Raw genomic sequence first — 21302 nt, 5'->3', positions numbered from 1 at the left:
AAAAAAAAAAAAAAAAAGAAGAGAGGTCCTCAGGTACTAGAGGAAGAGGAGAAAGTAGTGTTCCGTAAAACAAATGAAGAAAGTGTTTCAAGGAATAGTGTGATCAATTATGTCAAGTGTTTTGACAATAGATCAATCAAGTAAGATGAGGATACAAACTGACCATTCAACAACATGAAAGTCACTGCAGACCCTTCTAAGAGCAGTTCTGGTGAAGCGGCGGTAGTAAAAGCCTAATGATCTTGGGTTTACAAGAGAACGAATAAGTAGAGAGGATGTGAATCTATAGTAAATTTTATACAGCATGGATAAGAACAAACTTGGTACACTTGGAAAGCAATTTAGCATTACCTCTTTAGAGTGAATATTCACATACCTTGTGACTCAGCAATTCAACTCCTAGGTACAAACACAAGAGAAATTCTTACCAATGTACTACAATACAAATATGAGAATGTTCAGTGCAACAATGTTAGCAATAGCAAAAACAAACCTAGAAATAATCCAAAAACTCACTGGCAGGAGAATGGATAAATTATGGTATATTCACAAAATGAAATACCATACAGCATTGAAAACTGAATAAATCACTGCTGTATAGAACATGAATCACAAAAAAATTTTTTTAATTAAATTAAGAGAACATGGATAATGAAAACGTCATATAGAATGGAGGGGAAAAAAGGCCAGAAGACTATGTATTGCAACAAGGCAATATGGTAGTAATTGAGAACATAGACTAAGCCAGACTGAGTTCAAATCCTAACTGGGCCATTCACCAGCAAGTGATTATTAAAACACTCTGTACCTCATTTTTTCTCACCTGTAAAATGCAGATAATAATGATGAAATTGTTACAAGGATTAAGTGAGATAATGTATACAATTAAACAACTATATACATAGAACAATGTAATTTATAAGAAATTATTCTAGTTCTTGAGTTGGAAGGTGGGCTTACAGGTATTCTCTTAATATTATGCTTTATAATTGCACATAATCAATTTCACGTAATCTTCTGTATTATCAAGTAATATACTAAAGATGAGAAAAGAAAAATAGGGGATCCCTGGGTGGCTCAGCGGTTTAGCCCCACCTTCAGCCCGGGTGTGATCCTGGAGACCTGGGACCTAGTCCCTGCATGGAGCCTACTTCTCCCTCTGCCTGTATCTCTGTCTCTCTCTGTGTGTGTCTCTAACGAATAAATTTTTAAAATCTTTAAAAAAAAGAAAAGAAAAATAATGCAAGGAAATAAATGAGAGAGCGCAAGTACATGCAACTCTTGGATAACCCTTTCAAGATATTTTAAGGTAAAGGGAAGAAGAGAAATAGGGCAGCAGCTGGAAGAAAAAGTGGCATGAAGAAAACGGCTTTTTCTGATAAAAGAAATAATAGTTTGGGCCCCTGCCCGGCTCAGTCTGTAGAACATGTGACTCTTGATTTTGGGGTCATGAGTTCAAGCCCCATGTTGGGCAAGGAGCTTACTTAGAAAAAAAGAAAGAAAGAAAGAAGAAAAGAAAAGAAAGAAAAGAAAAGAAAAGAAAAGAAAAGAAAAGAAAGAGAAAGAAAGAAAGAAAGAAAGAAGAAAGAAAGAAAGAAAGAAAGAAAGAAAGAAAGAAAGAAGAAAGAAAGAAAGAAAGAAAGAAAGAAAGAAAAATAATAGCCCAGTTATACATACCGATATATGATTACAAATATTATCAAATATTACCAATTCTCAAAATAACCCAATAAAATGTATCTGCACTTTAAGATGAAGAACTCAAGGTCAGAGAGACCCTAAGAAACTTGCAACTAGGCACACAGCTAATAATTAACAAAAGCCACAATTAAATTCAGATCTAACTCCATATTTCACTATTTCTATAGAATACAATGCTGCCTTCCTTCATTTAACCTTAATTTAATGCCTAACAGTAGTTTAATTACATTTATTAGGATATATATTTTTTTAGTATCTACTAGATAGGCTTAGGAAACTGTTATCAGGTGTTCTGGAGGATAAAAACTGAATGATGCTACCTCTACCTTTTACAGAATATATACTCCAGTGAAGATAAGACCATCACCTAAATGATTCCAAAGCAATGCAAAATTATATAAATTATCCTATATGAAATACAGAATATTATAGAGACTTTGGGGGAAAAAAAGTCTTCTTGAGGGCTGGGAGGTAAAGAAATTAGGAGAAGCTTTATAGAAAAGGTAACATTTCAGCTGAAGTTGAGGGATAGATGGGGTTTTGAAAGACAGTTCTGTCAGCTACAGAACAGCCACAACCATACCTTACCCCCAGGGCCTAGCATGCTGGAGCTGTTTAATGAATGTGGGTGGAGGGAACAAACCAACAGAAAGGCTATTCCAAAAGGAAGGGACAGCAAAAACAACAAAGGATCAGAGAGGCTGAATACTTGAGGCACAAAAAAAATGAAAGGATCGGAGAGAACAAGAAGAATAGGAACATATATATTTGGAAAATAAGTATAAAGTAACACAGGTAATTCTCTTTACATTTGGCTCCCATAGCTCCCATCTTTAAAAAAATTCTCTGGGGACGCCTGGGTGGCTCAGCAGTTGAGCATCTGCCTTTGGCCCAGGGCATGATCCTAAAGTCTCAGGATGAGACCCACATCGAGCTCCCTTCCATGAAGCCTACCTCCCTCTCTGCCTATGTCTCTGCCTCTGTGTGTGTGTGTTTCTCATGAATATATAAATAAAATCATAAAAAAATAAAAATAAAAAAGTTCTCTCAATATTACCTCTATCTTCTTTCTGCTTTTATGTCATTTCTCTGTTCCCTATCTTTTTAAAATAACAACTTTATTGATATGTAACTTACATACCATGTAATCAACCCACCTGAAGTATAAATTCAATGGTACTTAGATCAGTTTCACAGCCATCACAATTAATTTTAGAACATTTTCACTATCCCCCCCCCAAAAAAAACCCAATACCCATTACCCATTACCCAGTCAGTCCTCATTTTCCCCAACCATCCCCATCCCCTCTAGATGTAGACAACCATTAATCTCCTTTCTGTCTCCATAGATTGGCCTATTCTGGACATTTCATATAAATGGAAGCATAAAATACGTGGGCTTCATTAATGGCATCTTTGACCTAGCATAACATTTTTCAAGGTTCATCCATCTTGTACAATGTATCAGTACTCTTTCTTACTGATGAATGAAATTCCAAAACTTCCGCTGTATGGGTACATACAATATTTTATTTATCCATTCATCAGTTGGTGGATATCTGGGTGGTTTCCACTTTTTGGTTATTATGAATAATGGTGCGATAAACACTGGTGCACAAGTTTTTGTATGGACATGTTTTAATTCCTCTTGGGTATATACCTAGGACAGTGTTTAACCCTTTTTTAAAAAGATTTTTTATTTATTTATATTAGAGAGAGAGAGAGCGGGGTGAGGAGGTGGCAGCAGAGGGACAAGAAGACTCCCCACTGAGCCAGAAGCCCACCACCATGCTGGATCCCAGGACTCGGAGACCATGATCTAAACAGAAGTCAGAAGCCTAATGGACTGAGCCATTCAGACACCCTGTCTGCGTTTAATCTTTTAAAGAACTGCCAAACTTCCAAAGCAGTTGCACCATTTTACATTCCCACAGTGTATGAAGAGTCCAATTACTCCAGGTTATTATTACCTGTCTTTTTGATTACAGCCATCCTAGTGGGTGTGAAGTGGTATCTCATTGTAGTTTTGATTTGCATTTCCTTGATGGCTAATGACGCTGAGCACCTTTTTCATGGCTATTTGTAGATTTTCTTTGAAGAAATATTTAATCATATCTTCTGCCCATTTTTAATTGCTTTCTGCTCCCCATCTTAAAGTTTTTTTTTTTTTTTTCCGTTTAAAAGTAGTCATTAGGGATCCCTGGGTGGCTCAGCAGTTTAGCCCCTACCTTCAGCCCCGGGCGTGATCCTGGAGTCCCGGGATCAAGTCCCACACGGGGCTCCCTGCATGGAGCCTGCTTCTCCCTCTGCCTGTGTCTCTGCCTCTCTCTCCCACACCTCTGTGTTTCTCATGAATAAATAAATATTTTAAAAAATAAAAAATTAAAAAATAAAAGTAGTCATTTAGGGGATCCTTGGGTGGCTCAGCAGTTTGGCGCCTGCCTTTGGCCCAGGGCATGATCCTGGAGTCCCGGGATCGAATCGCGCATCGAGCTCCCTGCATGGAGCCTGCTTCTCCCTCTGCCTGTGTCTCTGCCTCTCTTTCTCTCTCTCTCTCTCTTTCTCTGTCTCTCCATGAATAAATACATAACATCTTTTTTAAAAAAATGAAAGTAGTGATTTATTAACTGACCAGATTTGAAAAATAATCATGGTAGATACCTTAGTTCATCCTTCTAATAAGCCTATTGATCTGGTCTTCCTTGTTGCTAGCATCTCCACCTTCTACAAAATGGGTGCTTTTTTCTTCATTCCCCTATATGCAGAAGATAATATGCAGGGTCATAACAAGTTGTTTGCTTCTTTGAAACATTTTCCAACAGTATAGATCTCGTGAATCAGATCCTTCATGCAGATGATGCCGTATTTACCAAGAGATCGGGCAATCAATGTGTTATCAGGGCAATTCACTTCTTATTGATCTTGCCATAACCACGCTTGTAGATCAATTCATTCACTGACTTCAGGTTTGGGTACTCCCATGCTATATATGGTTCCACAATCCCTAGCATGTTAACTGAAGCCTTGTTAAGCTTAACAAAGGTGCCACTGAAGATCTGGTGAAGGCAAAGAAGCTGCAACACCTTTCGAATCTTTGGGCTCACACCACTGATACCTCTGATCCTGATGACAAATGCCAATTTGGGTTCTGCAGACACATAGAAGTTGCCAGCTTTCCTTGCCATCCTCGCCATTCAAATCTCAGTCCTGTATATCTGCCTGTATTCCTAATTTTTTTTAAATTTTATTTATTTATGATAGTCACACAGAGAGAGAGAGAGAGGCAGAGACATAGGCAGAGGGAGAAGCAAGCTCCATGCACTGGGAGCCCGACATGGGATTCGATCCCGGGTCTCCAGGATCGCGCCCTGGGCCAAAGGCAGGCGCTAAACCGCTGCGCCACCCAGGGATCCCTCTGCCTGTATTCCTTGTGGTAATGCCTATCTTTTTCATAAATAAGCTTCCTCCTTGCCTTTCAAAGCATCGTTGGGGCAAACTTTTTTCTCAGATGCTCGATCTTCAACTCTATGGAATTCCTTAGCTTTTTCTTAAGGGTTTCTGGCACAGCAAAGATCTTCTTTTTCTTCTTTTTTGTACCCACCGTGGCTCTAGCCAGAAAAGAGGACTCTGCCTTAAAGTTCTTAAAAGATTAGTCTATATACACCATCTATACTTCCATACCTTTTTACAATCATACACTGTTCACTACAACCTCACTTCTGTTCTCCACTCTGAAATTGCTTGTCAAAATTACCAACCACCTCTGCAGTGACAAAAATCAATGGGTACTCTTCAGTCTTCACCTTCAGGGTAAAACTGTATGGTGTGCACATCTGTATTATAATTCCATCCAACCTCTTATTCTAATCTATATTTTATGTCATCCTGTTTCTTTTCTGTTTCCTGTTTCTATTTTTCTTATAGCATATTTTCTAATGGAATTAGAAATGCAATAATTCAAGGGTACATCCAAAAAATTACAGGTAAAACATCTGGGTAGAGCAGAATAAAGGAATGGAATCAAGAGGGGGAAGGGGGGGAGATAAGGAAAGTTGGATAGGGGCACCTGGGTGGCTCAGTCAGTTAAATGTCCTATTCTCAGTTTCAGCTCAGGTCTTGATCTCAGGGTGTGAGTTCAAGCCCTACATTAGGTGCCATGCTGGGCATGGAGCCTACTTAAAAGATTTTTTTAGGGGGGCGGGGGGGGGGAGCAGCCCAGGTGGCTCAGTGGTTTAGCGCCACATTCAGCCCAGAACCTGATCCTGGAGACCGGGGATCAAGTCCCGCATCGGGCTCCCTGCATGGAGTCTGTTTCTCCCTCTGCCTGTGTCTCTGCCTCTCTCTCTCTCTCTTTCTCTCTCTTTCTCTCATGAATAAATAAATAAAATCTTTAAAAAAAATTTTTTTAATAAAAAAAAGGAAAGGCTGGATAAATAGTGGGTATTGGGCTAGGACATGGGCTTTGTTTAGCAGGTAATATATAGCCATTAAAGGTTTTTATATAAGAAATGCTCAGCACTAGACTGCTGGGATGTTGGAAGACTGCTCTAGCAGCAAATATAAAGTTACTGGCAGGGGGCGCAGTCAATTAAGCGACTGACTTGTTTTCGGCTCAGATCATAAGCTCAAGGTATCCAGCCCCATGTAAGCAGTCTGCTTGGCCCTCTCCCTCTGCTCCTCCCCCTGCTCTGTGTTCACTCCCTTGCACGGTCTTGCTCATAAATAAATTAAAAATCTTTTTAAAAAATCCTTTAAAGTTATTTAGGGGCCAGGGGTAAGGGGAAGAGAACTAGGAGGCAAGGAGATCATGTGGGATACTATTAAAGTAAAGATACTATTAACATAAAAATAATCAGTAATGAGTACATAAATTAGTATAGTAGGGCTCAAAAGGGAAAGGAGGGATCAAAGGAAAGATATCACCACTAAACTTTAACCAACTAAGTCAACTTTATTACGGATAACAGAATAGCTGCCCCAGTCAAGAACTAAGAGTTCTTAGTCCTCAGTTCTAATAAGTTTGACTTGATGAAAACTAGTTGAAAAATATAGCAAGCATGCAAAAAATCATCCTTCCCTGTTTAAGTATAAGCAATTATAGCATTGCTTCCCACTTTCTTCACTCCTAAGTAAATACTTAAACTTTCAGGTAACTCCTGCTTCTCAAAGAGTGAAGATCTGACAATGCCCAACAGTCTCTGCTTCCAGTAACCCCCTCCCTTCCCCCGCCCCACACTGATCATCAATACATTAAGATCCAGAGGAAACAGAAATTTATGCAAAATAGGTTAGGCAAGGCAAATTATCCCAAGTTAAACAAAATCTCCTTTCTTTTTTTTTTTCCACAGGAAATAGTTGTTGATGCTCTGAGGAGTTAAATTATAATAACACATGCCAGGAAGATGATGTCAGGGAAGGAGTGGTTAGACCCTTTACAAGTCTGAGATTCCTTTAGTGCCAAACATTTCCTCTTTCAGTCTCACCTATACTCAAATCTCTCTACAGAGGCACTTTCAAACACTGAAGGAAGCGTTGAGACCCTAGAACTCTGGTCCTTTTACTTTTTTTTTAATGAACCAAAGAGTAATTGAAGGCCATTAAAATAGATGTTTTTAAAACATGTGCTACATTATTTTGCAGGAACAGTCTTTGAAATCTACGTTCCCCTTTTCTCTATTTTAATGCCAAGAAAAGAATGGATATTCAACACTACATCCTGAGAAAGAATCTGCCTTTATTAGGAATTATACATTCGGAAAAAAAAAAGGAATTATACATTTGTTTATTATATTCCTATATTCACCACAGCAAAAACAGTAAAAAAATGATGTCACGGACTCCTCAGGTAACAACTTCCCTGACAAGTGAAGTATACAAATATGCTTCAAAATAAAACAATTCTACTTTTTAAAGTCAAGTAAATAAAATTAATACACTTTCAAAGAAGTTACAACACTGGTGTACAAATAGCTCTTCTGAGCTCACTGGCAATTATTTCTACTCCACAAGCTAGAAGTGATGACTACAGTAAATTGTGATATAAAAATTCTCCTTCATGACGCAACTGGGTGGCTCAGTGGTTGAGTGTCTGCCTTTTGGCTCAGGTCATGATCATGGGGTCCTAGGAGTGATCATGGGGTTCTAGGATTGAGTTCTGCATCAAGCTCCCTGTGGGAAGCCTGCTTCTCTCTCTGCCTATGTCTCTGCCTCTCTCTGTGTCTCTCATAAATAAATAAATAAATAAATAAATAAATAAATAAATAAATAAATAAAATAAAATAAAATAAAATAAAATCAATCTTAAAAAAAATCTCCTTCAAGAAAGCAGATCTCCACAAATTTTTATAGCTAGATTTTTTTTTTTAGTACTTTTTTAAAAATTTTTATTTATTTATGATAGGCACACAGTGAGAGAGAGAGAGGCAGAGACACAGGCAGAGGGAGAAGCAGGCTCCATGCACCGGGAGCCCGACGTGGGATTCGATCCCGGGTCTCCAGGATCACGCCCCTGGCCAAAGGCAGGCGCCAAACCGCTGCGCCACCCAGGGATCCCTATACCTAGATTTTTGTATAACATAATGATAGACAATCAAAGCAGCTATTTAGAATTTGTATTTTTCAAAAGTTTAAATTTTGATTGTTCTTTCAGTTTTTGAAATATTTTGGACAGGTCCAAGAACTTTATTACACAGACTTGATATACTTGAGAACCTGAGTTCTTAATAGAAATGGCAAATAAGCCAATGTCAAAATTAAAACTTAACCTGTTATAGAATAGTAGGATATATAGCCAAATTGCTACCAGTTTAATTTACTTGAGGAGTGGGATTTGGGTAAGAACTTCAGGACATGAAAGGAAAACTTAACTTTTTATTTTATATACCTCTTTATACTTAATGTTTTTTTTTTTTAGTGGGTATGTCTTAAATTTATTACTAAAAACAAAGTTATTCTAAAGACATAACCTTGAGGGTAAGTTAAGCAGCTGACTCTTGATTTTGGTTCAGTTCATGATCTCAGGGTTCTGGGATGGAGCCCTGCCATGGGCTCTGCGCTTAGCACAGAGTCCACTTGAGACTTGTTCTCCCTCTTACTCTGCCCCTCCCCTTGCTCTCTCTCTCTAAAATAAATAAAATCTTTTTTTTTTTTAATATGAAAAATGTAACCTTGAATATAAAAATTTACAAATTACATGAACATCTACACCCATCTACACCCTCTTCCTAAAAGAGAAACACATAAAGCATTACAGGTCAACACAATGTAGTAATGCTTTAAATATACCCAATATTCACCAGTATATATATATATATATATACACACACACACACACACACACACACACACACACACACACAAAGGAATCATCTATACAAAGTGATGTCATCAGGGCACCTAGGTAGCTCAGTAGTTAAGCAACTGCCTTTGGCTCAGGGCATGATTCCGGGGTCCTGGGATCGAGTGCCACATCAGGCTCCTCGCAGGGAACCTGCTTCTCCCTCTGCCTATGTCTCTCCCTATGTCTCTGCCTCTCTCATGAATAAATAAATAAAATTAAAAAAAAAAAAACTAAACTAAACTAAATAACCTCAAAGTGATGTCATCATAACAGTGACCTGTAAGAACCCACACAATTATTCTTCATTGCTTCTCAAACTTTTAAGTTATCAGAAGAAATATGAGATTTGAGTCCAAGTCCACAATTATAACTCTTTGTTTGTCCCCTATGGTATCCCAGATTTAGAAGCTGGTTAAATGTTTCCTATACTACAAGATGGAAAGGGAGTAAAGACAGCTATGAGATTTTAGATAGCACTGAATACATGAATCCCCTAGGAGGAAAAAAACTAACTTCTGGAATTATTTTTACTTTATTTTAATGGGTCTGGGTAACCTGAGAGACTTGGAGAAAAAAAAAAATTAAGGAAAGTTTCATACAGTACTACATAAATTTGAAAGGAATACAGATGAAATATTATTCTACCAAAATTACATATTCATATGTATGTATATTAATGATAACCAACAAACATATATGGACCCACATTTCTTAAGGATATAAACAGAATGAATACCATTATAAACTGACATTAAGGGATGCCTGGGTGGCTCAGCAGTTTGGCGCCTGCCTTTGGCCCAGGGGGTGATCCTGGAGAACCCAGATCAAGTTCCACATCAGGCTCCCTGCATGGAACCTGCTTCTCTCTCTCTGCCTCTCTCTCTGCCTGTGTCTGCCTCTCTCTCTGTATCTCTCATTAATAAATAAATAAAATCTTTAAAAAATAAAAATAAAAAAATAAATTGACATTAAGTGTTTTGGATCTAAACATTTACCCAATGCCCTGATCAGATACTCTGTTTAAATTATCTATAACAATATCTTTAGATATATGAGAAAGTAGCAGAATTCTCTACACCTTCCTATACTCCATCAGATGGACAAAAGATCCCTATACATCTATTACATCTTTTTTCTTCAAAAAAAACAGCTGAATGCCAAGACAGAGGGTAAAGGGTCTTTCTCCTACAGCATGAAGTTCCTCCTAATCAGCACCATGTGCACTGAAATGCCAAGAAACTGCCAAGGATATTCCCTACTGAATGTGGGCATCACTGTCCACCTCTCCTCATTAGACTGCCCATGCGCCCAAGCGTATCACAATTCTCTGGCAATGGTGGGTTAATCACAGAGACTGCAAGGATCCCTGCAGAGCCTGGCTACCAGCAGAGGTCCAAGCACCAGCTCAGCAGCAGAACCCAAAGAATCACAGAACTTTCTGCCTTAATCCCAAGGTCTGTTCTTGTCTTGGGACTCCCTCCCTACAGACTGGGTGAGGTGGGGGTCTCTTCCTAGTCTAGAAGCGTATACCCAGTTCTTGATCAAGCTGTTGTGATTTCCCTGACTACATATTTCAGCTACTTACCTGATAATGCTGGTAGAGTTAGGGTAGAAAGGAAGTGGGGCAGCAATAGAAACAGTTTTTCAAAAATATAAAAATAACCTTGGAGGGTGTGGGCAGGGGGCCTGGGTTTGAGATGACATACTATTCCAGGGGAGATGGGGTATATCAGCAGGAAGTCAAACTAACTTCATTTCACAAAGATACGAACTTACAAACTTGATTTGTTTTAATCCCCCTGCCTTTTCAGGCCTCACACACATGGACTGTAAACTGCTGGAACTTCAAAGCCAGGTGAGAAAAGATGCCAAAAGAAGTGGTGGAAAAGGGAGAGGCGCTGAGTGGAGAGAGGAATTCTGATCCCCTCTAACGAAGAATGTTAAAGCCAAGGGCACTCCCGGATCCCCAGGAAAGGAAGTAGCTGGATTCCAAAAAAGCACTTTTCCCTACCTTCTTGTTGTTCTTGTTATAGCCAAAAGTCGAAATCCCAGGCCTGGAAGTCACTGATAGCAGCATTTTCTCTTTAATGTAAGGGAGCTGAGAAAGAGAAGAGGGAGAGGGACAGGGAGGGGGAAGAGAGAGGGAAAGAAAAAATTAGAGGGAAAAGGGAGGGGGAGGAGAAAGGGGGAGAAAAGGAGCAGGAGGGAGAAGGGTGGGGGGGGCGGGTAGAGAATGAGCTAGGGCTGCTTGTTTACGTCACTGAGAGAAGTTAACCAAGAGTCTGAATGAGGTACTTCCACTGGGTCCTAATGCCCAAGATGTTATTTTATTTTTCACAGTCTTGGTAGCTAAAGCAAAAAGAAAAGTTCTTAGGTCTACTCCTCTCAATTCCATTCCTTTTCCAATAAGAACAAGTTCTGATTCTCCTGAAAACACACCGAGGATTTTTTTTTCCCTTAGAGCTATAAGATTTAGAAGAAGCTTTCAAGTTTGATTTTAAAAGGGCCACTAGGAGCACTGCCTCAGAGAACATGTGAAGCCAACTAACTACATTGAGAAAGAACATGTGAGATGAATTCAGGACTTTCCCCACACTTTATACTTACAGCGATCTTAATGCATGAAGAAGGAATAAACAGAAGAGCTCACCAAAGAGCAGAGACAGAATATAGGAAGTAACTAGTTTCAGATCCCTGGATAGTTCTATTCCTCTTGGGTCACACTGATGGGCTAATGCCTCTCACTCCTTTTCAGATTCCCCCAGGCATGATTTCATACTTATGAAGGAAATATCAAACTGGACCAGGTCATGAAATTTGGTGTCTAGTGGTTTCTTTTCTTTTCCCTCTGCTTTACGGAGATAAAACTGCCTACCTAGCAATTTTTTCAACAACTGTAAGCTATCTTGTTTGACTCTTCATTCCACCATTTTCTAGTCTTCAAGGTCCATGAAGCTGAAACAATCAAGAGTCACTCACCAGGGATCCCTGAGTGGCGCAGCAGTTTGGCACCTGCCTTTGGTCTAGGGCGTGATCCTGGAGACCCGGGATTGAATCCCACATTGGGCTCCCAGTGCACGGAGCCTGCTTCTCCCTCTGCCTATGTCTCTGCCTCTCTCTCTCTCTCTCTCTCTGTGACTATCATAAATAAATAAAAATAAAAAAAAAAAGAGTCACTCACCAAATCTGGAATTTACGCCCAAACTGAAGTTCACAGAGTTGGAATGTTTGCTTCAAGTTGTCTCTCAGCTGTGGGAAAAAAATAATTTTTAAAAAGTATATGCTTCATAGAGAAGAAAATACAAAGTTCTCAGGGAAGAAGAACCTAACACAGTTGAGACAACACTCACCTCTAAAGTTTCAAAGTAATGTCCTGTGAAGGAGACTTAATAAGAAATTTGTAGGAAACTAAAAAATTCAAGAATGAACCCAGTAACTTCCTACCAATCCAAATGAAACAGGGATGTAAAATTAAAGCCTTCAAATCCCTTCTTCAGGTCACCTTGTGCCATCATAGATATTCTCTTAAAACATAAATTAACCCTGTTTGCTTTGCCACAGCAAACATTAAGCCCAAACCCTCCCTTAAATGAAGTCCCAGTCTCTATTCCAGTTTTCTGGTCACCTTTTGCTATGATAATGGGACGGACAGCACTAACCATCTGCAGAGTAAACACATACACACACCACATACCAGCCCCAATCTCTAACTTTCATTTCCAATAGGACAGGAAGTGCCTGCTCAGTTCAAGGGACACAGGAAGGGTGGGAACAGCCTCATTGTGGGAACTGCAACAGAGACTGGAAGAGCAGCCAAATGTAATAAATAAAATACTAAAGGCATCTCTCAGTGCTACCATATTTTTTTAAGTCCTTTTTCTGCCCTCAGAGATTCTCATTCATTATATGCCAAGTTATCCTTGCCATTTAAAAGGCCCTTAGCTGATTTTTTTCTCTCTTAGCCTAACAATGTGAAACAAAAACCTTAATCTCTAAGACCTGATTTATAACGGGATTTATGTCAGTCAACCTAATTTTTTAAAAATTGTAACATTCTCCATGTGCTTTGTTTTCCTACTTTAATCTTTAATGCTTAGTGATATTTTAGGATTTAAAATAGTTAGGGATGCCTGAATGGCACAGTCGGCTAAGTAAGTGCCCAACTCTTGGTTTTGGCCAGCTCATGATTTCAGGGTCATGGGCTCCCCAGCATGGGGCTCCGAGCTCAATGTGGAATCCAGTCGCGACCCTCTCCCTCTCCCTCTGCCACTCATGCACTCTGTCTCTCAAATAAAATAAATAAATTTTAAAGAAAAAAAGAATTTAAAATAGTTAAATCCATGAGTTTTAGAGATAGACAAACATGAGTTCAAATGCTGACACCATTATTACTTATTACTTACGTGACTTTATGCCAAGGTACTTAACATCTCTAATTCACTCATTTGCAAAATGGAAATAATACCTACTTCATTAGCCTTTGGAATCAAATCTAAGTTCTAGTTCAGTCCTGTCACAAACCCGAATGACGCAGAAAATTATCTCACACGTCTGAATCTTTTCTCATTTATAAAACATGGTAAATAAATAATATCTACTTCCTAAAATTGTAGGGAAATAAAATAAAACAGATAAAGCCTTAGGAAAGAAAAAAAAATAAAGCTTTAGGAAAGTCTTTGGCATTTGGTAAACACTAAATAGATATGAGCTCCATTTTGATTAATTACTCTACTATCTCCCAGTGTGTATCCCTGTGGGTATTGTATAATCCAGATTGGATGATTTGAAGCAAACATTTCAAAAAACTAGTATTTTAATTACATTCCAAAGTTTATACTAGAACTAGGCAAGCTAAACTTTCTTTTTTAATTTTTTTTGTTTTTTATTTATTTATTTATTTATTTATTTATTTGAGACACACACGGAGAGAGAGATTGACAGAGACAGAGACAGAGACACAGGCAGAGGGAGAAGCAGGCTCCATGCAGGGAGCCTGATGTGGGACTCAATCCCGGATCTCCAGGACCACACCCCAGGCTGCAGGCAGTGCTAAACCGCTGCCCCAAGCTAAACTTTATAGCTGGAAATACTAGATAAGAAGTTTCAGGAATCACCCATCCAATTTCTTTTCTCTATATTCTATAAGCAAACAATCTGATCATTCAGAAATTCTTATCTTTGATCTGGAAATTGGTGGAACAGGGACACCTGGGTGGCTCAGTGGTTGAGCATCTGCCTTCATGCTCAGGGTATGATCCCAGGATTCTGGGATCAAGTCCCACATCCAGCTCCCAGTAAGGAGCCTGCTTCTCCCTCTGCCTCTGCCTATGTCTCTGCCTCTCTCTGTGCGTGTTTCTCTCATGAATAAATAATAAAACAAAAATTTAAAAAGGAGAAAGAAGAAGAAGGAAGGAGAATAAAGAAAGGAGGGGATCCCTGGGTGGCGCAGCGGTTTGGCGCCTGCCTTTGGCCCAGGGCGCCATCCTGGAGACCTGGGATCGAATCCCACATCGGGCTCCCGGTGCATGGAGCCTGCTTCTCCCTCTGCCTGTGTCTCTGCCTCTCTTTCTCTCTCTCTGTGACTATCATAAATAAAAATTAAAAAAAAAGGGCAGCCCCAGTGGTGCAGCGGTTTAGCGCCTCCTGCAGCCCGGAGCGTGATCCTGGAGACCCGGGATCGAGTCCCACATTGGGCTCTCTGCATGGAGCCTGCTTCTCCCTCTGCCTGTGTCTCTGCCTCTCTCTCTCTCTGCATCTCTATGAATAAATAAATAAAATCTTAAAAAAAAAAAAATTAAAAAAAAAAAAGAATAAAGAAAGGAGAAGAAAGAAGAAGCAGAAAGAAGAAGAAGAATTGGGACACTGGGTGGCTTAGCTGTTAAGCGTCTGTCTTCGGCTCAGAGCGTGATCCCAGGATCCAGGATCCAGTCCCACATTAGGCTCCTTGCCAGAAGCCTGCCTTTCCCTTTGCCTGTGTCTCTTCCCGCCCGCCCCCCCACCCCTTGCTCTCTTTCTCAGGAATAAATAAATAAAATCTTAAAAAAAAAAAAGAATGGAAATTGGTGGAACATCTCTTATCTCTAGAAAAAGAGTAAACAAAACTACAGAATCAAAACTCACTAGGTTGGACACCCCAGCTCCCATTTCCCTAGAGTCCTACTACTCTAAGAAATAGAAATAGATCTAGAAAAAAAGAGAAAAAGAGATTTTCATAAATCCTAACATTTTTTTAAAGATTTTATTTATTTATTCATGAGAGACACAGGCAGAGGGAGAAGCAGGCTCCATGCAGGGAGCCCAATGCAGGACTCAATCGCAGGACCACGGTCAAAGGCAAACGTTCAACCACTGAGCCACCCAGGCCTCCCTGAATCCTAAGATTTTTTTTTTTAAGATTTTATTTATTTATTCATAGAGACAGAGAGAGGCTGAGGCACAGGGAGAAGCAGGCATCATACAGAGAGCCTGGTGTGGGACTCGATCCAGGGTCTCCAGGATCACGCCCTGGGCTGCAGGCGGCACTAAACCGCTGTGCCACTGGGGCTGCCCCGAATCCTAAGATTTAATAACACTTCTCTTCTCTAAAAGTAGACAGTACATAAGGAAATTGGGAGATGGTGGCCGAGTAGGAGGACCCTAGGCTTGCTCATTCCACAAATACAACTAGGTAATTATCAAATCATCTTGAGTACCCCAGAAATTGACCTGAAGACTGGAAGAATAAGCTCCATTACTAAAGGTAGAGAAGAGGCCACATTGAAGAAGCCAAAAAGGAAAAAAAAAAAAAAAAGAATTACACTGACATATATTTAGTAATCATAAAAATTCTCAAAAATAGGGCAGCCCCGGTGGCTCAGCCTTCAGCCCAGGGCCTGACCCTGGAGACCAGGGATGGAGTCCCACGTCGGGCTCCCCGCATGGAGCCTGCATCTCCCTCTGCCTGTGTCTGCCTCTCTCTCTCTATGTCTTTCATAAACAAATAAAATTATTTTTTAATTCTCTTTTTTTTTTTTTTATTTTTATTTTTTATTTATTTATGATAGTCACACACACAGAGAGAGAGAGAGGCAGAGACACAGGCAGAGGGAGAAGCAGGCTCCATGCACCGGGAGCCTGACGTGGGATTCGATCCCGGGTCTCCAGGATCACGCCCTGGGCCAAAGGCAGGCGCCAAACCGCTGCGCCACCCAGGGATCCCTAATTCTCAAAAATTAAATAGAAACTAAATCCAAATGGATTTCATGCTCGTGTGATCTGGGAAAATATTATGTATTCTAATAAATTTAAAGATACTGATTTTTTTTAAGATATTGATTTTCTTTAAAGATTTTATTTATTTATTCGTGAAAGACACAAAGAAGGAGAGAGGGAGAGACATAGGCAGAGGGAGAAACAGGCTTCCTGCAGCGAGCCCAACCTGGGACTGGATCCCAGGACTCTGGAATCACACCCTGAGTCAAAGGCAGAGGCTCAACAGCTGAGCCACCCAGGAGTCCCAAGATACTGATTTAATTAAGGTTTTTGGGGATGCCTGGCTGCCTCAGTTGTAAAGCACATGACTCTTGGTCTTGGAGTTATGAGTTCAAGCCCCATGTTGGATATAGATTACTTAAAATATATATTTTAAAAGTTTTTTAAAAGATTTATTTATTTGAGAGAGACAGAGGCAGAGAGAGCATGCACATGCACAAGCAGAGGGAATAGGAGGCAGAGGGAGAGGGAGAAGCAGACTCCCTGCCAAGCAGGGAGCCAGATGCAGGGCTCAACCGCGGACCCCAACCGAAAGCAGACGCTTAACAGAGTGAGCCACCCTGGCGCCTCTAAAAAAATTGTCTTAATTTTAAAAATAAAAATGTTAAAATAGAATTTTCAGTCTTAAAACTTTGGAGTTGTCAGCTTTAAAATTAAAACTTTTAGGGTTCACCCTGGGATTGAGCCGCATGTCAGGTTCCCTACTCAGCGGGAAGCCTGCTTCTCCCTCTCCTCCCTGCTCGTGCTCAATCTCTCTCTCCCTCTCAAATATATAAATAAAATATTAAAAATCAATAAATAAAACCTTTATTTTTCCTGTGCTAATAAAATAAAGTAGGGTTACTTGTCTAGCTTAGTCAGTACAGCATGCAATTCTTGATCTCAGAGTTGTAAGTTCAAGCTCCACATTGGGTATAAAGATTACTTAAAAATAAAATCTTTAAAAAATATAAAAATAAGGTAGACAGTCTATCATATAGAAGGGAGATAAAGAAGAATCCAGTTAAATAAATTTTATTTTATGTGAGCTAACACAAAACCTAGGTTTTTATAGTCTGTCTAATAAGTTCAGGGCCATAGAAGTAAAATGACCTAGGTTTGTGAACTGATGCTGACAGCTAATTATGTCAAAGAGCACCAACAAGACCTCAAACTACGTCCTTTATTCTGGTAAATATATTTTTAAAGGAGGTTATGGAATTTTGTGGAAGTGATAGAGAATATAATAGAGTTCTATGGTTAGATTCAGGAGACACAGAAGAGGAGGAAGAAATCTATTTCTTCAGTGTGTTTGACACTCGTGCCCATCTCCTTTGCCCATTATATTGCCCGTATTTTCCTAGATCTAGTCAATGCCTCTCAAATTCTTGATTCTCATGGGCCCAGCACTCAAGAGTTGTTTTGAGGGGAAAAAGTAAAATAGGAGTTTTTAGAAACTTGTCTTGGAGAGAGACAACTGCACCTCTGATTCAAGATAGTCTTTTTTTTTTTTTTTTTTCTCCAGAAAAACACTTTTAAATAACTGCCTCAAGTAAAGGAGCTGGGGCTAGATCAACTCTGATTTGTATAATGAAAGATGTTTGCATGCAACTATCAGCCTCTCCACATCAGGGTGGAGAACCCAAAAGAATGTATTACCTGCAGATGTGCTAGACCCTAGACAGACATTCAACTGGAGCCAGGCTGATGTAGCACTATGCATATGAAAGCAGTGAGACAGAGACAGTTTGCTAGTGAATTTGGTTCAGAAATCTCAACAAGATATGTTAGGACCAAGGATGCTGCCGGCCCCCCACCCCAGCTATTAATATTCTCTTGTGGATTATCTTTCCTCCCTTTGATTAACTTTTGTGCCCAAAGACTAGATAATGGAAAGATACCAAAAAGTTGATTATTTCATGGTAAAAAGATGAGGTAATACCTTAGGAAGAAGAGAAAAAAAGAGTTTATTTAAACATCAGCTTCCTCAAGGAGCTGCGTCAAACAACAAGGAATAGTTTAGCCCCACATCCTTCTGATGTAGGATGGATGCAAAATGGGCTTAAAACTATAAATTGGGGAAGTCTGGCTTCTTAACTCCTTGAGTCAGTCCTTTGAAAAACAGGGAAAAAGACAAGTCTGAAGAATTATTTACCTCACACTCTGGATATCAGTGCTTAGAGTACACTCTCTTCTATAGCAACAGATACTTTCAGCCAAAAATTACTGTAAGGAATAGCCTACCAAAATTTTCAAGTAGATTTTTCCTTTGCCAGACACTAAAGAAATACAGGAATCGAATCATCTAAAATCACTGGGCCAGAAAATTAGCATAATGTAGAAATAGACTAGACTGGATTCTATGCATATCCAGAATGGACTACATCGATTATATGATAATATTATATCTTCTAAATGTGTATTTCCTTTGTATCTGACATATTAATTTTATTTTATTTTTAAAGATTTACTTTTATTTATTTATGATAGACACACAGAGAGAGAGAGAGAGAGAGAGACAGAGAGAGAGGCAGAGACACAGGCAGAGGGAGAAGCAGGCTCCATGCGGGAAGCCCGATGGGGGGACTCGATCCCGGGACTCCAGGATCGCGCCCTGGGCCAAAGGCAGGCACAAAACCGCTGAGCCACAGAGGGATCCCCTGTATCTGACACATTAATTTTAGTTGGCCTCAGCTATCCTCAAAATAAATAGCTCAGATGATCCCAGTAGGGACCACAACTGAATTTAACAATTATGTTGCACAAATGAAATGGCTGTTTCTCTAGGTCGAATATGAATATCTTCAAATAGATGAATACTGGCAATTTCAAACAGTTAAATCTAACATCGCAAAAACTGTGAGACTGTGAGGATGACAGAGTCAGAATACTAATTAACTGCACAGTTCTTTTCCTTTCTCCTCTCTCATTTTCAGATAAAAAACAAACCTAGAGAGGCCCAGGGTGGCTCAGTTGGTTGAGCTGTTGAGCGTCTCACTCTTGATTTTGGCTCAGGTCGTGATCTCAGGGTCATGTGGTTGAGTCCCACAATGGGCTCGTGCTCAGTGTGGAGTCTGCCTGGCCTGTCCCTCTCCCTCTGTTCCTCCCTCCTGCTCTCTCTCTCCTCAAATAAATAAAATAAAATCTTAAAAACAAAACAAAACAAAACCTAAAGAGGTGAACTCACTTGCAAAGGTCATGGCAGTCAAATAAGGGCATAACTGACACCAGACTCCAGACTTTCTGTCTCTCAATTCAAATTCCTTAGTACACCAATCTGATTGCCTATAAAATTTAAAATTCTGACAGGAGCCCCTGGATGGCTCAGTCTGTGAAGCATGAGACTCTTGATCTCAATCAAGGTCATGAATTCAGGTACCCACATGGGTGTGGAACCTACATTTAAATTTTTTTTCTTTTTTTTTTTCATTTTTTAAAATTTTATTTATTTATTCATGAGAGACACAGAGAGAGAGAGAGAGAGAGAGAGAGAGAGAGAATGAGAGAGAGACGCAGAGGGAGAAGCAGGCCCATGCAGGGAGCCGGACGCAGGACTCAATCCCGGGTCTCCAGGATCACGCCCTGGGCTGAAGGCAGTGCTAAACTGCTGAGCCACCCAGGCTGCCCTAAAAAATTTTTTTAATTAAAAAATAAAAATTCTGATGAATATGTATTTTGGGGTCACAAGTAATAAAAGAATAAGCCTAGGATTCCAGAGGTGAAAGTTCAACTAATTCTCCTCAAACTAGCTCTTTATCTCAAGTAGCAGTGATGAACAATATTTTAGCCTACTATTAAATTGCATAATGGACAATATTTCTGGGAATAAACTTATAATGGAAACAACAAGATTTGTAGAAAACTATAGCCATTGGACAGACACATGAAAAGATGCTCAGTAGCACTCATCATTAGGGAAATGCAAATCAAAATCACCCTGAGATATCACCTTACACCTGTCAGGATGACTAAAATAAAAAATTCAAGAAATAAGTGCTGATGAAGATGTGGAGAAAGGAACTCTCATGCACTGTTCGTGGGAATGCAAACTGGTAGAGTCACTGTGGGAAGAGTATGGAGGTTCCTCAAAAAGTTAAAAATAGAACTACCCTACAATCCACTAATTATACTATTGGGTATTTACCCCCAAAATACAAAAGCACTAATTCAAAGGGATTCATACACCCCTGTGTTTATAGCAGCATTATGTACAATAACAAATTATGTAAAAAAAACGCTGAAAATAGTGTTGACAGTGATGGAATAGTAAGTTAGGAGAGCTAGGAGGTTTTCCTTTATATTCACAATATACATTATTTTCCTCTTATTGATCATTTTGTACCATTATGCAGTCAGAAAGCCTGAATTTATTTGTGTCTCTCATCTGTGTGCTAGATAAAACTATATTTCCATTACCACATTAAAAAGACACTAAAAAGGTCTGTCATAAATTCATATTCTTATGGCATTTTGTACAAAATTTCAGTAGGATTTAATTCTGCTTGGCTGCCCCATTTCTTGCACCCAGATTGTGAGCTCCTAGGAAGTAGACACCAACTTTACTAACCTTTTTATCTTTAACACCCAAACATAATTTACACTGAAGAATTAGTTGAAAGAATACAATTTTCACTTGCATTTAAGTACCTCCAATGGGAAAAATGAATTCCCAATGAACATTAAGATAACACTGCCGCCTCCTGGGTAATATAGGTCATGCAACCTTTAGCAAATAAAGAGAAAACAAAGCATAGAATTTGTACATAGGTAGGTCAGAAGTTGGAAATTTAAAGCCAGCTCTACCATTTTCTGTGTTAAACAGGAAAACTGCAATCCTTTTATTTTTTAAAAGAGGTTATTTATTTATTTATTTATTTATTTATTTATTTATTTATTTATTTATGAGATACACACAGAGAGAGAGGAGACATAGGCAGAGAGAGAAGCAGGCTCCCTCTGAGGAGCCCGATTCAGGACTCAATCCCAGGACCCCAACCCGAGCCGAAGGCAGACGTTCAATCACTGAGCCACC

General features: G+C 39.4%; 1 protein-coding gene and 1 pseudogene across 13 annotated transcripts in view; both read right to left on the bottom strand.

Moving 5' to 3' along the window:
* Positions 1-21302, bottom strand: part of RBMS2 (RNA binding motif single stranded interacting protein 2) — a 97444-nt gene that overhangs the window by 60412 nt on the left and 15730 nt on the right. For 3 of the 13 annotated variants that reach the window (XM_072746206.1, XM_072746208.1, XM_072746205.1), the window contains exons 2-3: positions 12222-12289; positions 11052-11138 (exon numbers count right to left, since the gene is read on the bottom strand). In XM_072746206.1, the coding sequence (XP_072602307.1) occupies positions 11052-11117 (66 nt within the window). In that variant the 5' untranslated portion in view covers positions 11118-11138; positions 12222-12289. Of the gene's footprint in view, positions 1-376; positions 400-4362; positions 4457-11051; positions 11222-12221; positions 12290-12390; positions 12770-21302 lie in introns of those variants that run through there. The other 10 variants (XM_072746215.1, XM_072746210.1, XM_072746207.1 and 7 more) reach the window with 9 other exon arrangements.
* Positions 4294-5200, bottom strand: LOC112922374 (large ribosomal subunit protein uL30-like; annotated as a pseudogene).

The sequence above is a fragment of the Vulpes vulpes genome, unplaced genomic scaffold (assembly GCF_048418805.1).
Source record: "Vulpes vulpes isolate BD-2025 unplaced genomic scaffold, VulVul3 u000000674, whole genome shotgun sequence".
Lineage (NCBI taxonomy): Eukaryota > Metazoa > Chordata > Mammalia > Carnivora > Canidae > Vulpes > Vulpes vulpes.
This window is presented reverse-complemented; position numbering and strand designations above follow the sequence as displayed.